Source organism: Octodon degus, unplaced genomic scaffold, assembly GCF_000260255.1.
Source record: "Octodon degus isolate 3935 unplaced genomic scaffold, OctDeg1.0 scaffold00261, whole genome shotgun sequence".
NCBI lineage: Eukaryota > Metazoa > Chordata > Mammalia > Rodentia > Octodontidae > Octodon > Octodon degus.
This window is the reverse complement of record NW_004524837.1, coordinates 2,494,183-2,521,351: the sequence shown is the minus strand read 5'-3', so window position 1 is coordinate 2,521,351 and position 27,169 is coordinate 2,494,183. Positions and strand designations below refer to the sequence as shown.

The 27,169-nt window shown below is 37.1% G+C and overlaps 1 protein-coding gene across 10 annotated transcripts in view; it reads right to left on the bottom strand.

Annotated features, from left to right (window-relative positions):
• Afdn (afadin, adherens junction formation factor) overlaps positions 1-27,169 on the bottom strand; it is a 185,254-nt gene that overhangs the window by 71,115 nt on the left and 86,970 nt on the right. For 9 of the 10 annotated variants that reach the window (XM_023706500.1, XM_023706508.1, XM_023706503.1 and 6 more), the window contains exons 7-12: positions 21,126-21,237; positions 19,431-19,598; positions 13,169-13,263; positions 9,910-10,172; positions 5,926-5,995; positions 1,287-1,405 (exon numbers count right to left, since the gene is read on the bottom strand). In XM_023706500.1, the coding sequence (XP_023562268.1) occupies positions 1,287-1,405; positions 5,926-5,995; positions 9,910-10,172; positions 13,169-13,263; positions 19,431-19,598; positions 21,126-21,237 (827 nt within the window). Of the gene's footprint in view, positions 1-1,286; positions 1,406-5,925; positions 5,996-9,909; positions 10,173-13,168; positions 13,264-16,809; positions 16,855-19,430; positions 19,599-21,125; positions 21,238-27,169 lie in introns of all 10 variants that reach the window. The other variant, XM_004646229.2, reaches the window with a different exon arrangement.

Sequence of the window (27,169 nt, the reverse complement as noted above, 5' to 3'; positions counted from 1 at the left end):
TCAGAAACTCTAAAACTAGAAACCATATTCCTCAACTCTTCGAAATCCGCCATTTTAAACCCCCCGCGGGCACCGCTGCTGCCACCGCTCCCCCTCCCGCAGCCGCCAGAAACGCCGCCGCCACCACGGCCGCCGCTTCCAGCACCATCCTGCACTGGGAGCCGCTGAAGACGCCGCGGCCGCCGCCGCCGCCGCCGGGCCCCTCCCACTTCTTTCTTTTCAAATGCTAAGGACGGAACCCTCTTATTGCAGCCTCCCAGAGTGCCGGGATTCTAAAATGGCAACTACAGGCCCACTATAACAGTATTTCCTTACTTCTGTCTGATTCCATCTAGGGCTCCAGAACAGAATCATCAGGAATTCATCACCTGTTGCTGAACTTCCATGCTTAAAGCAGTGAGTTACTTCTCAACACTTAAAACAACTGGAAGTTACAAGAACATATAGAATTCTGATTTATTATGGTAATACATATTTAAAATGTTAAAGAAATAAACTATTCACAGTGAGATAGTTCAGTGGACTAAGCACCTGCTTAGGCAAGACCAAGAATCAGGGTTTGATGCCTATGGCATCACAAGCCGTGCCCACCCTGCCCCTGGGCGTGCTGAGCCAGTCACTGAGTCCCAGGGTGGTAGTACACACCTGTAATCCCAGCACTGAGGAGGCTGAAAACAGAAGGATCACTATAAGTCTGAGCTGCAAAGTGAGACCCTGTGCCATTACATAGTAAAAGAAAAAGAAGAAAAAAACCAAACAAACAGGCGGGGCGGGGCAGGGACTATTCTGCCCTAAAACAACTAGCCAAGAACAATGCCAGAAGACAAAAACAGATGTTCATTTGTTTTAAAAGGGAGACATAATACATCAGAGAACGTGAGAATATAGCCCACCAAGACGCTGAAAAACTCAACACAGAGTCATTTTGACTGTATGTAAGAATTTCTTCTAAAAACCAGTGCAATAACTAGTTTTTCTAAATATAAAAATTTTTAAATACTAAGATTCCATAAAAGCCTCTTCTTTCAGGTATGGTTACAAAGCAGCCAGCTTGGAAGAAGTATGTCTCCTGTATCAACCTGGTATTACTATGACAAATAAGTGAGAGGTACAATAACTGATAAAGCATTGGGTTTTTTTGTTTAACTCAGTAACACAGAAAGGAAATACTCTTAAAGATATTATGAACATTTGAAAAATGTTAGCTGAACTTGTACAAATTATTTATCTTTGGCACAAAGTCCTCTTTGGACAACGCTTATATTTAAATCTGAGACATTCCGTACCTGCTTTCTTGCCTGCGATAGTCCTGCTGCTGATCCACACGGATCATTGGCTTCACCATCCCTCGCTCAGCAGTGCTAGAGGCAGATGACACCCTATCGCTGTCCAGTCTAGTGGTACTCTGTGTGGGGAAAACCATATATTACAATGCCAAACAAGCTTTATGCTGGTATGGTAAATAGGCATCTCATGTGGGGCTGCCACACAGGGAAGCTGAGGGCAAGACCAGGCACAGCCACAGCCCTACTGACAATGCCGTGTCCATGGTGGCATACGCAAAACCACATGGCATTGAAAAAAAAAAAAACTTAAAATACAGTTTCAAAGAACAAGGAGTTGGTCATAAAACATGCAAAAAAAAAAAAAAAAAAAAGAGGCAAACAAAAATAATATGAGCATAATTTTTCAAAAAGTAGAACGCAACAGTGATGTTACTCCCAAAAGTTGCTCTAAAGTGAAATGTTTCAAAGTCAGAGGTCTGAGTATATGTACCACAAAGACTTGGGGATCTTTTGTTTATCAGTCTTCAGAATCCTACTCTTGATGGTTTATTGCCTAATAAATTGGGCACACAAACTGGTTTATTTCCTGGCCATTATTAACAAAAATGAAAAACATACATAGTGACCCAACAGGATATATTTAGTACTTCTAAAATACACATTCCAAGTACTTTATTAAATAAGCAAAAAGGATATTACCTACACTAAGAAAAACATCACAACATATTAAAATTTTCTATATACTAAAATTTTCTGTAGCAATATTTCTTCTAAGAAACTTATTGTAAGAAAATAAATAAAAACCATCTTTAATGGTTGATAAATTGTGTCAACTTGAGAATTGAAAAGTGTAGAAGGTTAACTGACTCATCAGGAGGCCAGGGTCCTCAGACACCAGGAGCTATTGAACAGCCAGCATACAACATAAGGGAGGAAAAGAGGCTTGCTCCTGCCCTCCTCTTGCTCTTGCTGTTTTGCTCTCTTCTGCTGCACTGAAGTGCTGCCCCAGTGCCACGCCACTCTGCCTTGGAGCCAGCTGATTATGGACTGAAACCTCCAAAACTGGGAGTTAAATAAATCTTTCCTTCCTTAATTTCAGGTATTCAGTATTTTGTCTCAGCAGTGAAAGGTAACCAAAGTATCATCTATATTGCTTACCCAAAAATTAACATTGAGCTTTATATGTTTTTGTTTCTCATACATTCCATAAGTGAATATAAAACTAGCTTTAATATAAAACCAGTAAAACTAATTTTCAATAAATACTCTTTTGCATGTCATAAGCATTGCAAATTACTTATTATATTATAGAATTCTACAATGCATTACATTGTACTGATTCATGACAGTTTGTCAAGCCAAAGCTTTACTATGATCTTCAAATGTATAAAGAGTGCTGTGACATCAATTCTTTATAAATACATATCTACATAAACTATTCATAAACAATTATATAAAATTTATTCACAAAAATAAAACTATTGTCAATGGGTGGCATTACTATGACTACTAGAAACATAACTAGTAACAGTGCAATGCATAAATTATAATACGCTTCCATAGTAGAAAATAGTTTGCTTTTAAGTGACTTTTAGTATATGTACTGCCAAAGTGAGCACTTTTAAAAATGAGAAAATACAACATAATGACTAAAGAAAGAACAGACATGTACGGAGAGACTGACCTGTCCAGTTATATGGACAAACTATGTCAATGAACACGAATTCAAATGTGTCTGGAGAGAGAGCTATCAACACAGCTGTGTGAACATATGTCAGTGAACAGTAGCATGATAGAAAGTTGTATCTGGAGAGAGAGACTGATTCAACTGAATGGGCAAGAGTAAGTGATCTAGAGCCTGACAGAAGTAAGTCTGCAAAGAATGAGAGATCTATGCAGCTCTGTGATATGTGTCAGTGAAGAGAATCAGGACAGAAAGGGTGCACAAAGAGAGATCTTTCCAGGCTACGGACATCTCATGCACAGGAGCAGAAGAGATAGATGGGAGGCTTTTATCCACTGTGTGGACACTGTAAGAACAGGCAACCATAAAAATGCATATGGAAAGAGAACTATTCAGCTGTGTGGTCATTTGTCAGTGATCAGAAGCACAACAGACAAGTGTTTGCAGAAACATCTATCCAGCTGTGCAGACAAATCCAAGTAAGCAAGAGCACGACAAAAAGGTGTGCACACAAAGATCTATCCAGCAGAGTGAGCACGTGTCAGTAAAAAGACTCAGGACAGAAAAGAGGGGGCAGTAGATGTATCCTTCCACACAGCTCAAAGCAGGGTTTAAAAATGTTAACAGAGGTTAACTATTGCTTATCGTGAATGATTTTCAGTCTATATTTTTACTTCTATTGAGCAACTCTTTTATGCTGGCTATACATTTTTTCTGAGAAATGGCTCTATTTGGCTACAAAAGTAGTCAATGCATTAAGTATCTGATGAGACTAAGAGCCTTGGCACGTTTCTAAATGACAGGGGTAAAGTAATTATCTGTGAAGCAGGATCCCTGAGTCTAGAGCTCACATTTCAGTCAGTCCATAAATGGACAGACATCAGATGATAAAGAATGCTACACCAAGAACTTCATACTGTAGTGTGACTGGGCCCTTACAGATGATCTCTTCAGAAGGTATGGCTTGGACAAGTGTTGGCTCTGTAAAAACAAAGGGCAACAGCAAGTACACAGTACAAAAGGAACTTCTGGTAGAATTGGGTATAGACAGGGACAGAAAGCCCTAAAGTCTATGTCCCAAAAGAGGTGATGCTGGAAGACCTGCTAGAAGGAAAATTGCTGTCTGTGGGAGAAAGCTCACCAGGGGCTTCACAAGCAAAGCAAATGCAAATTTTTAAATGTAAGAAAACAGAGTAAAGCATCAAAGTGCACATCTCTAATCTCAGAAAATTTAGGAGGCTGTGGATGTAGCTTAGTAGAAAAGTGCTTGCTAAGTACACACATGGCCCTGGGTTGATTCATTCCCCAGCACGTGGGGGAAAAGAGTGAAAGTGAGAGGACTAAGGGCAGGAATAGGGGCTGTTATTCATGATGCTGTGTGTCACCCATAACCCAAAAGCTGCACTGAATCCAGCAAGACAATCAGGGATGGACCTTCAGAGGCAGAGAAACTGAACTAGACTGAACAAAGAAAAGGAATTAAGAGAAATTCAAGACAGATTCCTGTGGAACAAAGCTGTGGAGGATGTATCCTTCTAAACTGGAGAGAGATTAGGGTAGAAGTTAGTTTCAGAGAGAAAATCTACTCTTGCCTTAGCCATGCTGAATATAAAGTATGTATCAAACATCCAAGGGGTTCAATGCTGATGAGAATACTCAAGATTTTACTGCTCACAGACCCTAGTGAACTACAACTTGAGGGTCCCTCTTTCCCTTGAATCTGGGTGAGTCTAGGAATAGTTCAACCAAGGCAAACAAAGAAAATGATGCTATACTAGCCCAAGCCTTGGGAAGGCCAGAGGCTCAAGGTTCTTGTGAGGTATTACACAACTAAGACTTCTGGCTGTCCATGAGGTGGAAGGGCCATGGAAGGAACCTGAGATGAGAGAAGCAGCTGCATTGTCTCAGTACAGTCTAGACACTGAGTGTCCTGCTGGCTGAATGTAGCCAACAAGTAACCATCAGAAAGATAAGCAAACCGACTGCTCCAGGAAGCTCAAACTAGACCACACTCCTCTGTGCAAATAAAATGGCTGCTGTTTTAGTACAATAAGTTCTAAAGTGGTTTGTTGGTCAGCAGTAGAAATCCAAGTGAGAAAAGAAATGAACTAACTATACTAAAACTAAGGAAAACTGAAAAGGGACAGTGTCTTGAGGCCACCCAGAAGGCAAACTAGCACTGATGTTGAAGATAACAGCAGACCCATTTTATCTTTAGGTGCAATCTAGCCCAGGAGGGCTGTTACGGCTTTTTATCTAGATGTTCCCCCAAAGCCTCATGTTGTCATTCGTAAGTGGGGCTTTACAAAAATGGTTGTATCTAGCATGTGTGATGCTGAGATTAAAGGTGTAATGCTAGTATTAAGGGTGCCCCCACATGGAGAGGCACCAATCAATAAACTTATAGCTTGGATAGAATATAAAGGGAGAAGAGAAATGGTGCTTCTGCGGTTTCCCTGATGCTATTTCTTGCTGTATGTTGCCTTCTGCCCGCCATGCCATGAACTGTTGTTTCTCCTCTGTGATGCTCCTTTGTTATGCTTAGAGCCAGAAGGATAAGAGCCTAAGAGCCAGTTGACTATGGACTGAAACCTCTACAAACTGTGAGCTAAAATAAACCTTTTCTCCTTTTAACTTTGGTTGTCAAGTACTTTGTCTCAGCAATCACAAAAGTAACTAAGACAAGGGCTAACCTCAAACCAGTGAAGTCTAGGAAACATGTACTACATGTGGATGAGAAAGCACAATGTTCTGGCTGAGGGAAAAAGCAGCAAATAGCCCCATACCTCTCCTTCACACATCTCCACAAGATACACCACATGATGGTATAATCCATGGGGAGCACTGTGAATGCTACGTAGGAGAGCCCTGAGTATTTTACCAGCGTATCTGTCCATGATATTCTACAATGTTAAACACATAGGCCAATTAGGTCATATATATGTAATTACCTACCCTGCTTGTTGGCAATGCTGTTCCACTGTGAACATCTCCTCCCAAGTCAAAGGTTGTCTCCTGAACAGTTCTGTCAAGATAAAAAAACAAAACAAAACAAAACCACAGAGAATTAACTTTCAACCAACAGTACAAAGTCTCTTCTACATAAAACATGGGAAACAGTTTAGCTAAACACACCAGTGTTCAAAGATCATCCAGAAATTGCTTTATAACTGGGCACAGCGGCACATGCCTACAGTCTTAGCTACTAGAGAGACTGAGGCACAAGGACCACAAGTTTGAGGCCAGCCAGGGAAATTCAGCAAGACCCTGTTTCAATATAAAAAGGACTAGTCATATAGCTCAGTGGTAGAGGTACTTGCCTGCCTAGCATGTAGGCAGCTTTGGGATCAATCCCCAGCATCACATTAAAAAACAAAACAAAAAAACAAACAAAAATCTTTTATTTTCAAAACAGAAACTTACAGCATAAAAATATACAAAAACAAAAACACCCCAAATCAATGGTAAATTTAAGAAAGTTTCTTATTGGTGTATGCTGAATACTTTAATAATCATATTTTTTTCAAAAACATTTGTGGGGCCAGGAAGATAGCTCAGTAGAATAAGCACTTCCCTGGCAAGTGCAAGAGTATGAATTCAATCCCCGGTTCTGGAAAAAAAAAAAAAACAAACAAACTTGCCAACACCATTTGTGGATATGGTGAAGGTAAAGGGGACCACAGAAATGAGGAATCGCCTTTCTGCTTGAAAGCCATCTGACAGTGCTATCACTACTTACAGTACAATAAAGAAATGGGAAGCTTTTGATAAAGTTAGTAGTCAAATCCAGAGCTACCTTAGGTTGAACAACTTTTTAAAATAACTCAAAAACTTCTTAATTAAATAAAACTACATCATTAGAAAAACAGCTCAGAATACAAACAAAAATCTCATTTTTAAGAGTTAAAAAAAGCTGAGGGAAGCTATATACTTCAGCATAAATGAAGGATGAATGCATATTATTCACCTTAAATAAGGGAGAAAAAAGAGAAAGCTACCTAGAAACTAACCAGGATGAATTACTTGTTAAATTTCCTGGATTGCTATGCAGAATAATAAAAAAGAAATGACATATCTTTTGTTCTAATATTTCAGAAATACATGGTTTAATCTTTAAAGTATCCTGGTACTTAAGTTATTGAATCTGTAGAACGAAACAAGGAATGGTACAAAAGTTCAATTTGTCACATTGGAAAAGCAGATACAAATTGTTCTTACCCCATTACTAAGAAAATAAAACTATCTTACAATGCAAAACAATACTATACTTTAAATAGTAACTTTTGCGAAGTAAAAACTTTTATGAAAGACTTTTCAACTTTCTGCACACAATTTTATGCATTATATCAAGTTTTTAAAAATTAAAATACTCATGTCCTCAAGATATTCACAAAAACATGGAAATATTCTACAAGCTCCTATTAATTTATGAAAATCTGTTTTTTGTTTTTGTTTTTGTACTGGGAATTGAACTCAGGACCTTGTGCTTGCCAGGCAGGAGCTTAAGCCACTGAGCTATCTCCCCAGCCCCCAGCCCCTATTAATTTTAATGAGAAATTCAGTTCAACTGTTTACTCCCTGACAGTGGACATAAAAATGCTACACCTCACCTTCTGTCAAAGACACACACATAGGTTAGGTTGCCATCTTTAACTTTTCCTTAGGGAAAATATATGAGTATAACCAAAGCCTTGATTCTTTTTTATAATTAACATCCTAGAATAACGACTTTACAATACCACATAAGTCTTTTTTTTTTACCTTACCCAATGCTGCCTCTGTTATGCTTTAATACAGGCTCACTTGTACTACTCTGGATGTGTGAACAAATCTAAAGTGACTATACATTACTTCAGTTACTGAACCAGGAACTTTGACTGTAAGAACCATTTCCCTCTCTCAAGTATTCTGAATACCATAATATCACATCGTATGGCTGTTTAGTGGACATAGAAAGATGCACAAATATGGGTCTAAGGGTATCACCCGAGGTCCCTACAATTCCCAAAATAAAAATTAGCATTAAACACTGCTACTTGCTAGTAACCAAGCCAAGGCGCTGAAGGTAAATTCTGAAATCTGCAGTTTAGAGTATGCAGTATTTACCCACAAGTTGTTTGGAGATCTGACATTAGACAAAATGGTTATAAAAAAAGATTTTTTCCTAATTTATGGATGATGCATTCAACCATTACACAACGTTCAACAGCTTAGCCAGAAAATAATAATAATAATATTTCACAACATTCTCCTGACTGAAACCTAAGTCATAATCTTATATTGTGGCTAGGAACATGATAAGAAGAAACAATATTAGGTTTCTAAACAGGAATCATGTGGCTAAAATACAGAGGGAGAACGACTTAACTCAGATACAGAAAAACTTCACAAAGCAAAGCTGAAGGGCTGATTAAGTGTAGACAGATAATATGCCTAAAATCCCACATATACCCAGTGGCAGATATAGGCAGAAGCATAGTTAAGTGACAAAGATCAAAATAGATTTAAGAGCAGAAATAAAGTGCAACTGTAACCATGAGGCCATAACTGCAGGCACTGTTGAGAAACAACACACAATAAAACAGAAGAAAACATTCCACACCAGAGGTTCTATGGTCAGACCCAAGCAGCTCAGAAGTAAGCAGGATAGAAGGCCATGACTGTGAAGTAAGCAAGCTTTACCCTGTCCAGGTCTCAAAGGGAAGACGGAGGAAAGGCTGACAATTCACACAGAAAGCATTTGAACCTGACTCCACTCCATGAGCCTAATTAAAATAAAGGCAGGGACAATAAAGACACAATAAAAAAATACAACCTTAATTAAGAAAGGAATAAAACTGGCTGTCCCACACATGAAGTGCAAGAAGAAATGTACTGTAAGTTTAAAGATGAAACAAAGAGAAAGGAATGGGTTTTCATAAGAAGTAGACAGAAAGATGATTGCTGGTTTTCTTTAGGAATTTATGAGGTAGGATCATCTCCTATAGCTCAAGATGATAGGCTTAGCCAGCCCATGAACACTGTGAACATCCCTTTGCCTAAAGGAATATATGTGACGATAGACCAAGTGTTTGTCTTGAAAAAGATGTTAGTTCTAAACATTAATTAACACCTGGCCCAAGGTATAAGCTCTAGGTGTATAACAAGGGCAAGTCACAGAAAAAAACTACACAAAAGCAATGTTGAACAGTTCACTAACATACTGGTTTGTGGTCATTTTTAAATACCATGAAGAAAGGAGGACTGCAGCTATCTTTCTAAGATCATTACTCTATCAACCTGAGAAACATATAATAAAGTATCTAATAACCAGGTTTTTTTTAAAAAAATTATCATTATCAAAAAACAGAAGTCATCCCTCCTAAATTTCCCCAGTATGTGGCCACATTGCAAGTCCTCACAAAAGCACTAGGTGGAGCTAAAATGTTCTAAATTATTGACCATATTAGTGTATTTTGTGATCTGCTATGGGAAAAAACCAAAAACTTCAATAAAACAATAAAAAGCAATTAGTATTTAAACTTCAATTTTTATTTTACTTTTTTTTATTTTAGGGAAAGGTTTACAGGGTATTCAGGATCTCACTACTAGATCATACCGCCATGCCCAGTCTCAATTGTCCTCTCAGTGTGCCCTGAGGGCAAGGCTGCCAAGGCAGGCCTTGGGATTGAATCCCTGGCCCCTGCGCCTGCTTACTGGCACTTTAATCTGCTGAGCTATTTGGTTGGTCCTAAACTTCAGTTTTCAAGGTGAAAATAAGATCCTTCTTTTTCTCTCTAAAACTTACCAAAATTAACAAAGATAAAAGTCAAAATTACAAACGCTACTTTGATTTTTAAAGAACTAAAACAAAAAGTAAAAAGCCAAGACATCTATCTATACCTAACTTAAATTACATTAAGTATACTCAACACATTCTAAAATCTACACCTTACTCACCCAGGTTTGTGTCGTGAGCCCTTGACCATCAAGCCTCCATCCACTGATCTCTTTGCAAGGCTGTGGTCCTGGCTGGGGTCCACAAACTTGAACACATGAGATGCCCCAAACTGTACTTTCATGCCACTTTGCAGCATGGTTGTTTCTGAGATGCGCTGGCCATCCACATAGGTCTCTGCATCCATGCTTCTTGGCGTCACAGTGACCACTCCGTCCATGTTGGTGAGGTCACAGTGATGGGGCTGAATTCCTGGGCCAAACAACTGAAAACAGAAGGAAAATAAACACATTCTTATTGTGAAGTATATACTATTTAAAACCAGAAATTAAAAATTTTGAGTTTCCCTTTCATAATAAATATAATTTAAGAGGTTCTGAATTTTTGGTGCTTTAAATGGACCCAACACCCAACAGGATGTAAGAGTTATCAAAACAAAACAAAAAAAATGGATATTTAAATTAAACACAAAACTTATTACTGGAAAAGATACACTACTAAAAATGATGGGGTAAGAGTGTTTAAAACAAGAGGGAACTAGAAATATTGAAAGAGACAAAGATTACACAATCATTTAACTAGAAAACCTAAGAGAACCACCTGAAAGCATCTCAGAATTAACAAAATCCATTAAGACATCACTATAAAAAGAAAAAGATTTTGTGTACCAGCAAAAACACATCAGAATAGACAGTCAAGGAAATGTTTTATCGGCTAGAACACAGGAGCTGGGAGTTTGTCTTCTTGGCTGATTCTCTAGTACCTAGAAGTGTGCCCAGTACAGAAATGATGCTGAATAAATACAATAAACAGACTGATAATAAAAGCAAGAATACAAAGTAAAGGAATGAAATTAAAACACCACAACAAGATTCAAATACTTCTAATAATTTAACATATGATATAAATTGTATTTTAAACCGCAGAAAGAAGTATATATTATTCTATACTTGACAACTGAAACTATCAACTAGGTTTTTTTTAAAAAAAAAAAAACAAATATGAGATCTACCTTATACCTATCCTATCACAAATTATAGACAGACTATTTCAACATTACATAGGAGACCACTAAAGAATTAGAAGAAAAAAAATATTTGCTTTGTCTTAAGATAAAGAAATTTTAAAAATACACAGCAAAAAAGAACCCGGGGAAAAGATTTATACTGTCTGCTAAATAAAAATTAAAATTTTAGGTATACCATAGCCCATAAACAAAACATAAAAGATAATCAACGGGGAGAAACATTTGTAATACATGACTAATAAAAGATTAGCCTCCTTTTAGCATAAGATGCTGTTATAAAGCCCTATGAAAAGAATGATCATCCAGTAAGAAGACAATTTAAAAAGTGCACAGTAACACATTCCTAAATGGCTAACCCATTTATTCAGTCTAACAAATACCAAATATGAAAATTTGGCTGTGAACTATTTCTCAACTGACAAATATTAAATCTAACTTATGATGTTATGGAATATTCAAGAAAGTAAGTATTCATTAACTGGTTGTGAGAGAAAAGGTCAATTTCTGAGACTTTACCTTAAATAATAAAACATTTGATCAACTTTTATGTATAAGAATGTCTATTTTATCACTTCCTTATCTTCAGGCAGCATAACTGTAATATTTGCTTACTATAATAAGTTAATCAGTTCAAACTAAGGTACTTTACACTAAGCTCTGGAATTTACTTTTAAAATTGTAATATACTGTGAAAACCTTTACTTTCTTAAACAACTATCTAGTAAATCATTACTTTGATATATATAACTTATTTAATGAATCTCCTTAATTATAGCAGTATGCTTCATTTTTCTATGCATATGTTGACAAGTATTTACATAGGATATATAAAAAATAAAACTGATGCATCAAAAAAAAAAAAAAAAAAAAAAGAGGGACTAGTTCGAAGGGAATTAACATGCTCATAATGGGGACATAATTCATGTGCCCTCCTGCCAGATGGCCTGAACCACCAGTAGTAAACCGATGTCCCATTGGGCTGGTTTTTAAAATTTAATACTGAAAAGACCAATAAAAGTGGTTAGATCCATTTGTACCACAGTGGTTAAGTTGCCTGGTGGCTCAGTCATGCGTATATCACTGCTGGTTCAAGCAGGCAGAAATGTGTTAATGGTTGTATGTCTTTTCCTTTTTTTTTTTATTTTTTATTTTTAAGCAAGGGTCTACAAGGGTGTTCAGGGTCTCACTACTAGATCGGACTCGTAATGATTCTCCTGTTCATAGCCTCCCAAGTGCTGGGATTACAGGTGCGCACAACCATGCCCAGTCTCAATTACCACCTCAGAGCACCCTGGGGGCAGGGTTGGCACAGCAAGCCTGGGGATCGAACCCCAACCCCTGGCCCCTGCACCTACTTGCAGGCGCTTTAATTTGCTGAGCTATTTGACCTGCCCTTACTTTTCCTATAAAATGTTTTTTAAAAATTTAAACATTCAGTATACTTTTGTCATACCTTCCAAAATAAGCACTATCAAAATAATGTTAAAATGTTAAAATACTTAAAACATTGTTTCCAGCATCTAGTAGTAACTTAATTTGAGGCATATTTCAACTTTGCACTGAAAAGCATATGATACCTACAACATACTTATCCCAGCACTTGGGAGGGTGAGCAGCAGAACTAACACAAGTTCCAGGCTAGCCTGGGATTCATAGTGAGTTTAAGCCCAGCCTGAGCTACATAGCAAGACCTTGTCTCAGGGAAGGAAAGAAGGAAGGAAGAAAGGGGGGGGGGGAGGAAGGGAGGGAAGCAGGCAGGCAGGCAGGCAGACAGACAGGCAGGCAGGCAGGCTGGCTGGCTGGTTTGCTGGCTAAAGGAGAAGGGAAAGGAAAAAGGTGAACTGATAAGCAACAGGTCAAGTAAACAAGAAAAACATGTATAATCAAGGTAAGAACAACAAAAAAGGCATATGACCAAGGTAGATGTGTTGTGTAGTGGTAAAGCTTTGTCTACCATGAATGAGGGCCTGCATCCTCAGTACCACAGGTAAAAAATGTAAAAAGTCTATGTTCATGGTCATCCTAAACTTTTACTACATAATTACAACAATCTACACAGATCTTTGATTACAATAACTCAATCTGTTTTAATCACAAAATCACAGAATTAAAAACCTTACTGTTTGCCAACTAAGAAACAAGAGCAAGAACTTGTGGCAGGTTCTCTACTTTGTGCTGCCTACTGAATATGAAAAACTACAGCAAGAAGCTCATGCTGCAGCCTGATAACGCACCTGGATAGAGTTGTCATCAAACTTTTCTGTGCCAACTTCAGTAACACTCAACTGAAGGCGGTAAAGCTTTGGCTTGTCTCTGGAGTCAGAGCCATCTGTGAGAAGAGAAGAAAGAGAGCTCCATTTGCAGTCTAATATTCCTGTCATATTATTTAAAATAACATTTTATTAAAAATGAAACTACAGGTCCCACTTCTCAGGATTTCTTTACAGCACACTCCAACTTATATCATGCAGGTCAACAAAATTGATACACGATCTTTAAAGACATATGTACATCTGCTTCTGTTTAGCATAAAGTCTAAGACTACTACTAATTCCAACACTTTCTCTTTACATACAAGTAAACATTCTCTACATGCTGCCCTGGATTTTTGCAATAATTCTGAGATGCAATCATAGTACAAATATGAGGACTATGAAGGACATATGCACCTTCATAGCACAAAACAGCTGATGGGACATGTGAAATCAAGGTGGAGGTTCCCAATTTTGGAGTTTTCACAGCACCCCAGACCTTCTGGATTACTACCCACAGAATGAGAATTAAGCAGACTTTTTCTGAACAATCCTCCCAATGATTTTGACGTCCATGGCTAAAGAAAAACAGCTGGCAACATCCTCAGGTCCCTGGGGTAGAACTGGGATAAAAAGAAGGAAAACTATATTTGTTTGGGTTTCTATCATTGTAAACCTTCCTGAATTGTTGGAATTATTAGTTTGCAGGAGAATGACTTTCTAAGGCCTAAGAGATAGGAGGAAAACAAATGAAAACATAACTGCCAGGCCTTAGACTCTAATGCTATTGAACATGCTCACTCAGTTCTCAGCCACAATAACCAGGTGGTACAAGAGGGTGCCCAGTAATGACTTCTTTGATTTCAGAGTTAATTCCTAAGAAAATATGCCTGATAGAATCCAAGAATTCTGATACAATTTCAGTGCTCAACTGTACAGCAAATACAGATTCCTTAAAAGGCAAATGAAAGTCTCCCTGACCTAGTTCATGACTGCCCACGTAACTTTTAGAGTCACTTATTAAAATCAGGAGTCACTGGTATCAGGCATGTAAGCTATGAGAGCCTCAGAGGTTAAACATTTTGGAAGCCATGGGCATTTACACAGTTTGACTGCCAAATTCTCAGTCCTGTTGTGTCTGAACTCTAAAAGAAAAAACACACCATAAATTCACAATTTGTTACAACTAATGCTAGCTTTTAGAAGAATACAAAGTAATATTCTAATGACAAAATTTGATATTTCCAAATTATTTCAGGAATCTGTGATATCTGATTTTAGATATCACAGTATCTAAAGTATTTTAGTATCTAGTATTTTAGACACCAATGTCCAAATCTACCAAAAAACTGATTCACTGTCTGTGCTGCTTCCACTGGAACATTTATTTTCAGTGTTGTTATAAAAGTTCTAATCCAAATGAGACATTCAAGTCATCTGGGCCTGGGGGAACGGGTAGTTCCCCTCTCCTCTTGGAATGGCCACTATTTTATTTGTTTTACACACTGGCAGTTCTAATCAAGTACCTCTTCTGTCCTTCAGAGTGCCATATCTATCGTATCTCAGCACCGTGAAATATTTTTTGAAGACTACAGATTCTCCCCCTCACCTCGGAGCTCCATGTGGCTAGGCTTTCCCTGATCACAAGTAAACAATAAAGTCTTAATATGTTAACAGTGACTACACTAAAAAATGAAAAGCAACAAAAATAATAGTTACATAGAAACTATCCAAATTATAAAGAAAGAAAATGAACAAATAAGTAACCATGTCTGAATCAAGGTAAATTATTTCAATGCAAAGTTAAAAATATCAGAATACAAAGGAAAGATATATATCTTTGAGGGTGAAAGAAAACTTCACATTAATATTCCTCTGATATCTGAGTGCTACTGGAAAAATCTCCTGGAAACTAGTAAAGGACTGTTAAAACAGAAATATGAGAGAAGGGAGGGTCACACATGGCTTTCCTAGCCTCCCCTTCCTCACCATGGCACTGCAAAGGCAAATCTAAGATCAAGTCTGTGTAGACTACAGACCTGGGGGTAGTCCTAGCATCAGTGAGGAAAAGCATTTGGTCTGCTAAGCGTGGGGGAGACAGCTGTGCTTGGTGCCTCCTGCCCCTTCTCGTGGCAGGCCAGCCCCTGACCCCAACTGACAGCAGTTGGTCATCCTCAGGCACAAGAAAACCCCTGAATACATTCTCCCAGTGTTTCCCTTTCCTCAACAAGGCTTCTTCTGCCCTCAGTGTGTAAGCATTTTTCTTCCAGTAGAGAATTATAACATGTCTGGAAAAACTTTACAAGAGACAGCTTGGGAGTAACTCTACCATTGACTGACACAGCACTTCTGCCAAAAAGGTGCCTGTGTTAACAGAGTCCCTGCCTGAAAAAGTTTGGGACTAGAATTAGTTAAGACATTAAATCTTTAATTTCTTACAGTAATAAACACATTGTCATGATTCTCCCATCAAAATAAGAATCCCCTCTTAGAACATATACTATCCTTCCTGCCACTTTCTGAAGCAGTTTTGGAAATCCTCTTCAACACATGGCTTTAGTTAGTGTCATGGCCGCCTTGATGTCCTGAATCAATTTAAAATGCTTATCTTTCATAGTCTTTTTGACTTGAGGGATGAGCTAGAATGGTGCTAGATCCAGTGAGTAAGGTAGATAAAGCATACTGTTTATGTTTTTATGTGCCTGCTGGACGGTGCTTGGAAGCATCATTCACTATAGTTTTAACCACACCTGATAAAAACACATATAAAAAGGAGGACTTCCGGGACTGCTTCAGAAAGTGGCAAGGAGGCTAGGGATGTAGATCGGCCTAGCATGCACAAGGCCCTGAGTTAATACTCAGTACCAAAAAACAAAAGAACCAGAGAAGTGGAAAGAAAAGTGGAATAAATCTGCTTGAACTGAGGGAGCATACTTTGAGGGGGATTAATGGCACTGTGGCTTTTACTACAATAAAAATTTTAAAATTTGAAAGCTGAGGCAGAGGATTGCTACAAGTTTGAGGCCAGCCTAGGCTACACAGTGAGTGCAAAGCCAGCCTGAACTCCATAGCAAGACCCTGTCTCAAAAACTAAAATAAATAAAATAAAATGTAAACATGCACCTATATATTTTGATCATACTGCATACACCTTATACAAAGACCCTTAAGACAATTTCAAAGGGCACATTAACTATATCTATGTTCCAACCAATCTATTGCATGGGTTCTGGTGTGGTACTTCCCACTTGTGGTGTCTTATTAGTGCTAAAATGTTTCAGATTTTCAGAAGAGAGATGCTCTGCCTATACTGTCAGTACAAAAGGAAAATGCAGGGCTTAAACAAAGAGTAGGACACCCTTAAGGCACTTTGTTCTTGGTCTACAACAATTCTGTCACCCATTTTCTGTCTATGGCTGCTTCTCAGGCTAAACCTGAGAAAATAAGAGCAGCAAAATAATAAGCTTACAGTAACTAAAATGAATATTGGATATTCATAGGTATGTATCAAATGATAATACATTGAGTTTCTCACAAATACATTATCTGGTCTATCAACATTATTTTGCCTAGGAGGTCTGCTAGTGCCCCAATTACAAAAGTAGTATTAAGCATAGCATTACCTTCATAAGTGTGATAGCTGTAGTAGGCAAAGTGACTCCTTCTCCCTGGGGTTAAGACACATGCCAGGACCCAGGTGAAGGCAGCATCAGCAGGACAGAGACCATGCAGAACACGTGGGAGAGGGAAGGAGGAGAAGAGACGCAGAGGGTGAGCTTCAGTGAGACAAGTCTCAAAGGAAGAAAAGGTACATTTTACCCGTCAGCTTTCAGAGCTGTGCGGACAAAACTATGATAGTGCCCCAATCAGTGTTTTAGAAACCAGTGCAGACTGTTAAGGAAAACAGCAGGACAATAGGTGAGTTGCCAAGCAATAGGATAGCAAGAGGGAGTTAACCATATAGAAGGTTATCAACCTAGCTGGCTGACTTCTGCTTAAAGAACACATTCAGATCCAGTGCAAAAAACGAAGCAGCATCCTGCTCCCATTCCTCCAAAAGACAGTGTAAGCACACATTCATGTTTCAGAAACCTCTTACCCCACCTGGGCAGGACCTCAATAGTCAGAAAGGTACTTGGCTGAGAATGTGTCCAATGAAAATACCATGCAAATCCATTCAGAATACATCAGATGCAGAAATATTTTCTCATAAATCGAAAATAGATCAATTTCATTCAGCATTCTGATTTTGAATGGTTAATAGAAACACTTTAGTGAAAGGACAGGGCTTTGGTGCTAACAAACATGTTCCTTATGCTGTTGCTGCCCAGCATCTCCCCATACCTACATAAAATTCTATATACTGATATCTGAGACTACAATTATGGAATAAACAGCCCAAATAGAGATTCTCAGCACAGTGTGAGATCAGAGGGTCTGCTCTGTCATTGCTCCATATCTAAGGCCTAGAACAATGTCTGACACAAAGTAAAACTAAGAATGTGTTGAATGAATGAATGTTCTGTCTCTGCTAACCATAAAAAAATCTAATTTCAATTATTCATTTGAAGATCAAATGCTTTTTATCAATTTAAGAGCCATATCCTTCAATCTTAAACATTTGGATTTGAATAAAACAATCTAGTTCCTAGCAAATGGGTCTGTCCTTTAATACAAAACTTAACAGATCCAATGTCCACAATAGCCCCTAAATTTTTTTAAGTTCAAAAACAATGGCTGTATTACTGTTACAGTTCTTTTCCTCAAACAAAACCCCTTTTCACAATGTATAGACACACAGCAGTACTGACACATGCTTCCCAACTGCAATGAGAAATTGAAACTTCACATGAACTCCCAGTCAGAAAACTGAGGGGCACAGCAGGAATACTATGAGAGCTACTACCTGGTGCTACTCTGGAGCAAATGTTAATCAGAGTAGCATCAAATGTGACTATGCCGTTCTACATAATGTAAGCCAGCTGTCTCATAAGACTATAAGACTATTGGAAATACTAGTCTTTAATTCTAATATCCAGTTACAAGAAACTAAGTCAATCTTGGAAACAAAAAACAACACTGAGGAATCAAAGAAAAAAACAGCTCCTGCTCAAGGAACTATATATCAGTCACAGACTAGTTTTTCTGTAATTACAAATTGAGTTTTATTTTAAATGCAGTTCATAATGGGAAAGATGGCACATTATCTTCATAAAAAGTTAAATAAATATTTTAAATAAGAAATGATGTGATTTTGGTGAATGATAAATATGCAATAGATAACAGTGTAAATATACACTATGCACAGATGTGTGTATAAAGACACATTCTTTAAGAATGTCAATGTATTTCTCTACCTGATAGTTAGCTTACGACAACAGTAGTCCAAGAGTTCTACAAATGATATATGAAAATAAATTTAGTCTCATTATTATTATTATTTTGGTTTTTAAGAAGTTTTATTAGAGTCTTATTTAAGAAATCAAATAGCCTTCCACTTACTAAGATGGATTTCTTAGATGCAGTGTGAAATGTAAAGACATTCCTTTTGGACACTGTTCATACATTACCAACAGTAATACAACCCCTCCCACACACACATCTTCTACTAAATATGCCTTAGAAGAATAAATTTCAGTTTGTTGCTTTTTGTAGGTTAACAATTTTGCTAAAGTTATTTTGTTTTGCTTTTTTTGAGATAGGGTCTATGCTGCTCAGGCTGACCTTGAACTCACTATGTAGCCCAGGGTGGCCTCAACTCACAGTGATCCTCCTGCCTCACCCTCCCGAGTGCTGGGATTAGAGGTGTGTGCTACCATGCCTTGTGCCACAGCTATTTTGGAAATGTTTTCTTAAAAGGAAATAGATCACTTAAATCTCTCTTAAAACAGGCTGTACATTATCTTAAATTTTTTTCTCTGCAATTCTGTCCTTGAGAATTTTATTCTTTTTTTTTTTTTTTTGCGGAACCGGGGATTGAACTCAGGCCCTTGCGCTTGGCAGGAAAGCTTTTATTCCACTGAGCCATCTCCCCAGCCCCTGAGAATTTTATTCTTATGAATGAGTATATGTATTACAAGACTGTAATTTTTTTAAAGTAAATGTCCTTTTATGAAAGTTACTTTAAAAAAGTCTAAAACTTAAGTGAGCCAACAGGACACTTCTAAGATGCATTAAAAAATAGAAACATTAAAAGCTATAAATGTACTTTAATTATATTTGATGGTATCACCAGCTTTCTCACCTGGGCTTAATTCTACTAAATAGGGCAGTTTCTCAGGTGGAAGAGCAGAGCCGTAGCCAGACACATCAGCTCTCTCCTTGCCCTTCAGTGGCTTTCCTTCACTGTGCTTCTTTGTTTTCTTTGGGATGTAGTCCAGTGGCCTCCTCTTCAACTGAAAGACTAAAATCCCTAGAATAGTAACATTGGGAATCATCAACCAGATGGGCAGGGTAGATGGCCAGCTGACTGGCAGTCAAGTGCTCACACATAACCAAGATGAAATTTATTAACATCTGCTGAGAAATAAGAGAGCAAAAGCTCACCCAATTTATGCTTTCACTAAATGATGTACTAAGACCACAGTATGCTCTAAAACGTTCAGCAAACCATTTGAAGATTATTTTTAATTAACAATGAGCTACCCAAGCACAGCATATGCTTGAAAACAACATCAGTTTAAGAACGAACGAATCTTAGGGCCGGCTTGATAGCTCAGCAGACTAAACCACCTGCTTAGGCAGAGTACAGTGCTGGGGTTTGATTCCTGGACTGCTGTGCCAGCCCCACCCCTGGGGCACACTGAGATGGTGATTAAGACTGGGTGTGGTGGCATGCACCTGTAATCCCAGATCTTGGGAGGCTGAAAACAGGAGAATCACTACAAGTCCGATCTGTGTAGTGAGACCCTGAAGACCCTGTCCTAAATACAAAAGAAAAATAAAAAATACAAATGAATCTTACCTTCTAGATAACCTTATGAGCAATGAACATATTTACACACATATATGATAACATTGGCACCCACGCACACAATATATATACAGGTATACACAAATACATATAATAGTCACTATATACGCGCACACACACATGTAAGAATCCTATTTGACCTGGTTTTTATTTAATTCAACTGAATCAACTCAGAATTCAAAACAACACAAATGTGAAAATTAGAAAAAACTATTTCATCAGCTTTAAACCTCTACTGCTTTGAAATAGAGGAAACTTTTGAGTAGTGCCAAGTATGACTTCATTATAAGTTTAGCAACCCTAATCCACAAATATGTAATGTGATACACTACAAATTCCAAAATTTTTGAATGGCAACATTTTACAGATGGAGTAAAGACCTCATGTGATATATATCAGGCATAATATTGGCACAGTAAAAGTATACTACAGGCTACGTGCCTAAAGTATACACAAAACATAAATGAATTTCATTTTTAGATTTAAATCTCATCTCCAAGGTATCTTATTATATATATACAAATATTTCAAAATCTAAATCCAAAATCTCAAACACTTGTTGTCCCAATTATTACAGATGAAAAATACTCAACCTGTATCTGAAATGGCTAAATTTCTGGAAATCTTTAGGGTGTGTTCTATACCATGACAAATCTGTCCAAATTTCACCACAGCTCTGGTCAACATCACTGCCAAGAGATAACAATAACCTTGCACTGTTCCTTTGTGAGATGTGGTTTCTACCTCTAGTGTTACCATCTGAATAAAGTCTATCTACAAGGGTCAGGGAGTTGAGTGTGGCCTTACAGTCAGTGAGGAGACACCTCAGTGAGTCTATGCAGGAGGGGAACAGTACAGCAAAAAGCTATCAGAAAACATTAATGCCACCTGATAAAACGCTGGAATATCATACAGAAATTAGACATACTGCATATGTAATCCTTTAACAAATAAATTACTCTTTACCTTTGTCACTTGGCCATTCCCTAAAGATTTGTAAAGGACACTCATCATCATCCAGAATAATTTCTTTAGCACCTCTTTCATCAGAATGCTGGGCTCCAGGAGGAAGCATAACCTAAATGGAAAATAATCCAATAGTGAGTAAAACTAAAAATTAAATTGTCAAGCATCAAAAGAATTTACAGTTTTTGAATGAATAAGCCACTGTAGAATTAAACTGATGAAGCACTATAAAAAAATTCCCACTAGTCATTAAAAAAGTCTATAAAATTGAAAACAGTTTTAAACAAAAAGCTCAGCTAGCTATTAGACAGGTTTTATTCACTCGACCCTTAAGAACTAGTCTATTTTTATTTACTCATGACAAATTTATACATGGAATGACTAGAATGACCTCTAAGTAATTTCTTAAGACTATGTCTTGGGGCTGAGGAGATAGCTCACTGGAATAAATGCTTGCCTGGCAAGTGCAAGGTCCTGAGTTCAATCCCTGGTACCACACACACACAAAAAAAAAAAAAAAAAAAAAAAAAAAGGCTTTATTGATAATTTTAATTTCTCTAAAGTGCTTTCATAAATACAAGGTCTTACTATACCTACCACACAGCAAACCTGGTTTTTCTTTGTAGATAACCTGTCTTTGTGATTAAATTTTACGGAGCTCTTTCATATGCATTATATAACCATCCATTCAAAAACTTTTTAAGCAACTGTTTTAACAATTTGTGTGTTCTGTATTTTCAATTAATGACATTATGCCATTTTTCTTTGTGTGTGTGTGGTTTTTTTTTTTTCAGTCAAACATTTTGCATAATCACTTAAGACAGAAAAAAGAATGCATTAGAGTAGTGGTCAAAGATGTGTGCATTCTGAAGATCCTATACTATTCCCTCCTCTTCATTCTAATCCAGTGCCAGCACAAACTACAGCATGATTACAGAAAACACAAGGAGAAAGTAAGTCATTGTTTCCAGCCTGCAATGAACATACCAGCATTACCTTAATAGACCTTACAAGCAAAACCTACTGTCATGCACTCAGGCCAAATGGATTGGATGGCTCTGTAAGACCCAGCAATTCCCCCTTGACAATGTACTAACTACTCTAAAAAGACAAAGTTATTAAAGCACACTTTGTGCTAACTTAATCTTTCTTCATTAGTGCTTTGTATGAAATTCAATCTTCTGGCTCAGAACACATATTTCCTCAGCATCTGACCTTAGTTCATCTCTTTCATCTCAATCTTTGTCATATATCTTCAGAGCTATAACATATGGAAATACTCAGAATCCAGAGTGGGTACATAACTTCATACTTTCAAGATCCTTGTGGCTACCTCTCATGCCAAACTAGCGTCCTTGAGTGGTGCAGCTCAAGTCCAACTTCTCCATCAGCCTTCACTGAACTCTCTTCCAGCTCACAACACCTAGTTAGTGTTCTACTTCTTAGCTTTTCTGTCCCCCTTTATTGTAAGTTCTTTTAAAGGCAACTCTTACTTCTGCATTCCAATAAAGTATCTTATAAATGGGAAGACTTTAAGTATTTATTGAATAATTAATTGAACACATAAAGTAAAAAGTGAGTGAAGAATATGAAGCAGCCTCATTTTGCGAGGTGGTAAACTAAAAAAAAATACGAAATTTTTAATTCAGGGTAAAAATATCAAATGAATCTTGATCTGCACAGGCTAAACTTGCCAAAAAAAAAAAAAAAAAAAAAAAGAAAAATTGCTCACAAAATAACAACAGTAGAGAATCAAAATTAGAGAAGACTACTAAAAGAAATCAGCAAATACCATAGCCAAGAAAGAGATTGTCAGTGAAAGCCCCAGTTAGACTTTTATAACTTCAAAATCCTGATCAAGACCTTTTACTTTCTAATTTTCATTAATAAAAACCAGCTATAAATTACTAAAAAGGAAAAAAAAAACTGTTAGAAAGGTCATTATCACATACCAAAAGATATGTAATCTTAGAGATCTGACTGTTATCAGATAGCTTTGTACACTGAAGCAAAAACATTCCTCTGGCAAACAATTGAACCACAGGCATTGTTAAAGATTCCCCTCCATGTTGATAACTCAATGTGGAATACAACTATGAGACAATTAGGCCTCTGCTCAGTAACTCAGAAACTGTCTACAATACTACTTTGACTTAGAAAACATTTTACAGCAGTTACTTACCAATTTTAAGTATAAGGAACTCTTACAAAATTCACCATTTCTACAGATTTAATTATTTTATAAGTAAATTATGTCTCCTATAGGTAAAATGCTTGCTGCATACTTCTGAACAAGTATTTAATAAAGCCCATCCTTAAAACAGGGCATTAAAACAGTGTGTGCTGGCACACACCTGTAATACCAGTACTTTGGAAGCCGAGGCAAGACCACTGCGAGTGAATTCAAGGTCAGGCTGTATTGCACAGTGAAACCCTGTCCCATAAGAACACAACATAACGTACAACAAAACAAAACAGAAGTCTCCTCTACTTCACACTTATCTGCCAAGAGGAAAATATACCAGAATGTCTTCTACCTTAAGTATTCTTCTTCAGAGAAAAAAATGCATTCTGCCATGTCTGATACCTTCCAGTTAATATCAACCGCACCTCAGTTGGTATCCCTTTGGCTTAGTTAATAACACTATGGTTGGAAAGGAAAACAGGTCTGCTATTTCTTAGCAAAATCTTGTAATATTTTTTCTTTACAATCCAACTTTGAACACTCATCAGCGAGTACTGCAACTTCCCACTCCTGGGGCTTACAGTGCTGGATCGGGCACAGTCCTGTTTCATTCTGATGCCTGCACTGCAGTCATCTCTGATTTGTCAGTCAGGAGACCACTTATAATATCTGCACAACCTGAGAACTCTGTTCTATTATCATCACTTATCCTGAACTCTGTTCATGTGCATTTAAACAATTTTGTATTCTTTATTACAATTTTAATGTGAGGAAAACAGGTTTTTTTCCTTTGCAGCTGAAAATTAGGCTATATTCATAAAATTCTGAACCTACTAGTTTTTAAAAATGAATGATTTCTTAGTTTTTCAGGAACAGAGAAAACCCCTAATATGAATGCAAATTTTTATTTAATACCACCTGTAGTTAAGAAATGAGATACAAGGACCTCTAGACTGAACTCTCTGAAACACTGTAGGAACAGCTCAAAGAATGACATCAATGAAGAGCTGTCTGTACTCACAGGCCAGCAGAGTGGACAGTAAAGACAGCAAGTGTCCACACTCATCCATAGATGCAAGCCAAAGTCAAATGAGTCCCAGCAGGTTTTGGGTAGTAACTGAGAAGATGACACTAAAATTTACACAAATCAACAGGATGCCCTATAGTATTTTTTTTTTTTTTCCTCTCTCTCTCTCTTCTTTCTTATCTTCCAGGAAGTTTTCAAATTTGACTTTTTCTTTCTCTGGTTCCCCACCCCACTGACCATTACTAGAATAACTATTAAGCTTTATGAATCTTTAGATTATTGGTTTATTCTAGAGCTGTTGAAGATTGTACTTTTAGTTCAAGTAAAGTTGTTTTATTTAGAAGATACTGACTGTAGGTCAATATTTGGCTTGTCTTCAGGTTCATACTATAATTATAGATCTCTTCAATGGAGGATGGCACATTACTAATTCAAAGTGTATGTCAATTTATGGGTTATATTTGACATTACTTTTGTTGCTGACTTTATTACTGCAGCCAATGGGACATAGTGGTTGCTATTAACTGGTTTTCTCTGGATGCTAAGGGAGCTAGATTGCTTTTGTGTCATTAACATTTCTGTGTTTTATTGCCAGAGAACTGAGGACTGGGCCAAATATAATGCAGCCTCCCAATAAATGAAGATGACTAAAGTATGGGACACAGGCAAAGGCCAATAGCTGTGCTCTAAAAAAAATGGCTGAGAAAAAGATATAAACTAAAGAGATCTCCATACTAGCACTTACCTTTCCCACTGTAATCAAGCCATAACAACAAAAATCAAACAAATAGGAATGTAAGAAGCCAAGGCAATAAAATGCCTTCCCAAACTCTCAACTTCCCCAAAACTCATTCATGAGGCATGGAAGGGGAGAAAATCAAAGAAAGCCACACAACTGAATTACTCAGAAGGGTAACATATGAGATTCCAAAATATACCAATAAGTTGTTTGGTGAGCTGAAATAAGATACAATATAACTAAACAGACAAGAGCCTAATCAAAAACTGACTAGCAAGTCTACAGAAGATACTAAGAAAACATTGGCTGAGGCAAACAAAATCAGACAAAACATAAACGATAAGCATAGAAAAGAATTAAGAGTACATAAAAAACACCGAACAGAAATTTAGGAGTTTAAAAATTCTATCAAAAGTATGAGCAGTAGAGGTGACAAATGTGAAGACAGTTAATCTGAAATTATCATCCTAATTAGGAATAATAGGAAAATAAGAAAACACAAAAAATTAGATTCAACAGCTAGCTCCTAGATCACACAAAGAAAACTAATCTAAGATTAAATGGAATTGGTGAAAAATCAGAAGACAGCACAAAGGGCATAAAAAGACTCATTTACAAAAACAATAGCAGAAAACTCTCCAAGTACTGTATGGGAAAAGAATTTAACATACAGATAAATCAGACATGCAGGACCCCCAACCAGCCACAATCAGAAAAGAAGTTCTCCATAACATATCATAGATAAAATTCCAGAAGTAAAAATCTTCAAAGATGTTAGGGAAAAACAACAAATCATGTATGAAGGTAAAACCCACTAAAATTATATCAAACGTTTCAACACAAACCTTTAAAGCCAGGAAAGCTTCAAGTGAAGTGTTTCAAGCCCTAAAAGAAAACAAAGTCCAACCCAGAAATATCCTGCAAAAATATCTTCTAAAACTAATGAAGAAATAAGATAATTCCATGAAAACAGCACTTAAGTAAATTTATGCCCACCAAAACAGGCATTTCAAAAAATTCTCAAGGATCTCCCAGAGGAGACAAGGAAGCTAACAATGCTAAAAAGTCTAATAGAATGAATGACCAGTTAAATAGAAAACAAAAAAAGGGAATCAGCAACAAGAAAATAATGGAATGACAAGAATAAGTTAACACTGATTAGTAATAACTCTCAATTTGAGTGGTCTCATTACCAAATCAAAAGGCACAGATAGGGAGAATGGATGAAGAAATAAACTCCAACAGTATGTTGTACACAGAAAAACACATTAAACCCCAAAGGAAATTCATAGACTAAAAGTCAAAGAACAGAAGACAATATTCCATGCAACAGTAACCTGAAAAGAGCAGATGGAACTATCATATTTTTAGACCAAGTGATTTAAAACCAAAAATGATAAGAAGAGGCAAAGAAGGTCACTACATACTGGTTCAGAGAACAACTCAACAGGAAAAAAAAAAAATTATTAACATAATATGCATTGAACAATGTACTTATTCATAAAATAAGCACTTATTCATAAAATAAGTACTACTGCCATAAAAGATCAGACAGAAACAAATGCAATTTCAATAAGGGACCTAAATATCCCACTGTCACAACCAGAAGAGCCAATCAACTGAACAGACCAAAATTAAAGAAATACTATAGCTGGAGAAAAAAAAAAAAAAAAAAAAAAAAACCTTTAAAACCAATGGACTTAATATACTGATAACGTCAGTGTTATATTCAACAACAACAGAATACACATTCTTCTCAGCAGCACAGGGGACAGTTATTCTAAATAGACCATATACTAGCCAATAAAGCATGCTTAAGTAAATTCAAAAAATAGAAACTATACATGCATATTATCAGATCATGGTACGGTGAAACTAGAAATCAACAACAAAAAAACCCCATAGATGGGCTGGTGAGACGGCTCAGTGGTCTAAAGCACCTACTTAGAACAAGCTTGGCAAAGCACAGGGACCGCGGTTCAATCCCCCAGTACCACATGCCAGCCAGCCCCGCCCCCTGGTGGGCTGAGTTGGCCACACACACACACACACACACAAATAAATAAATTTTAAAAAAAAATCACTGTGAAAGC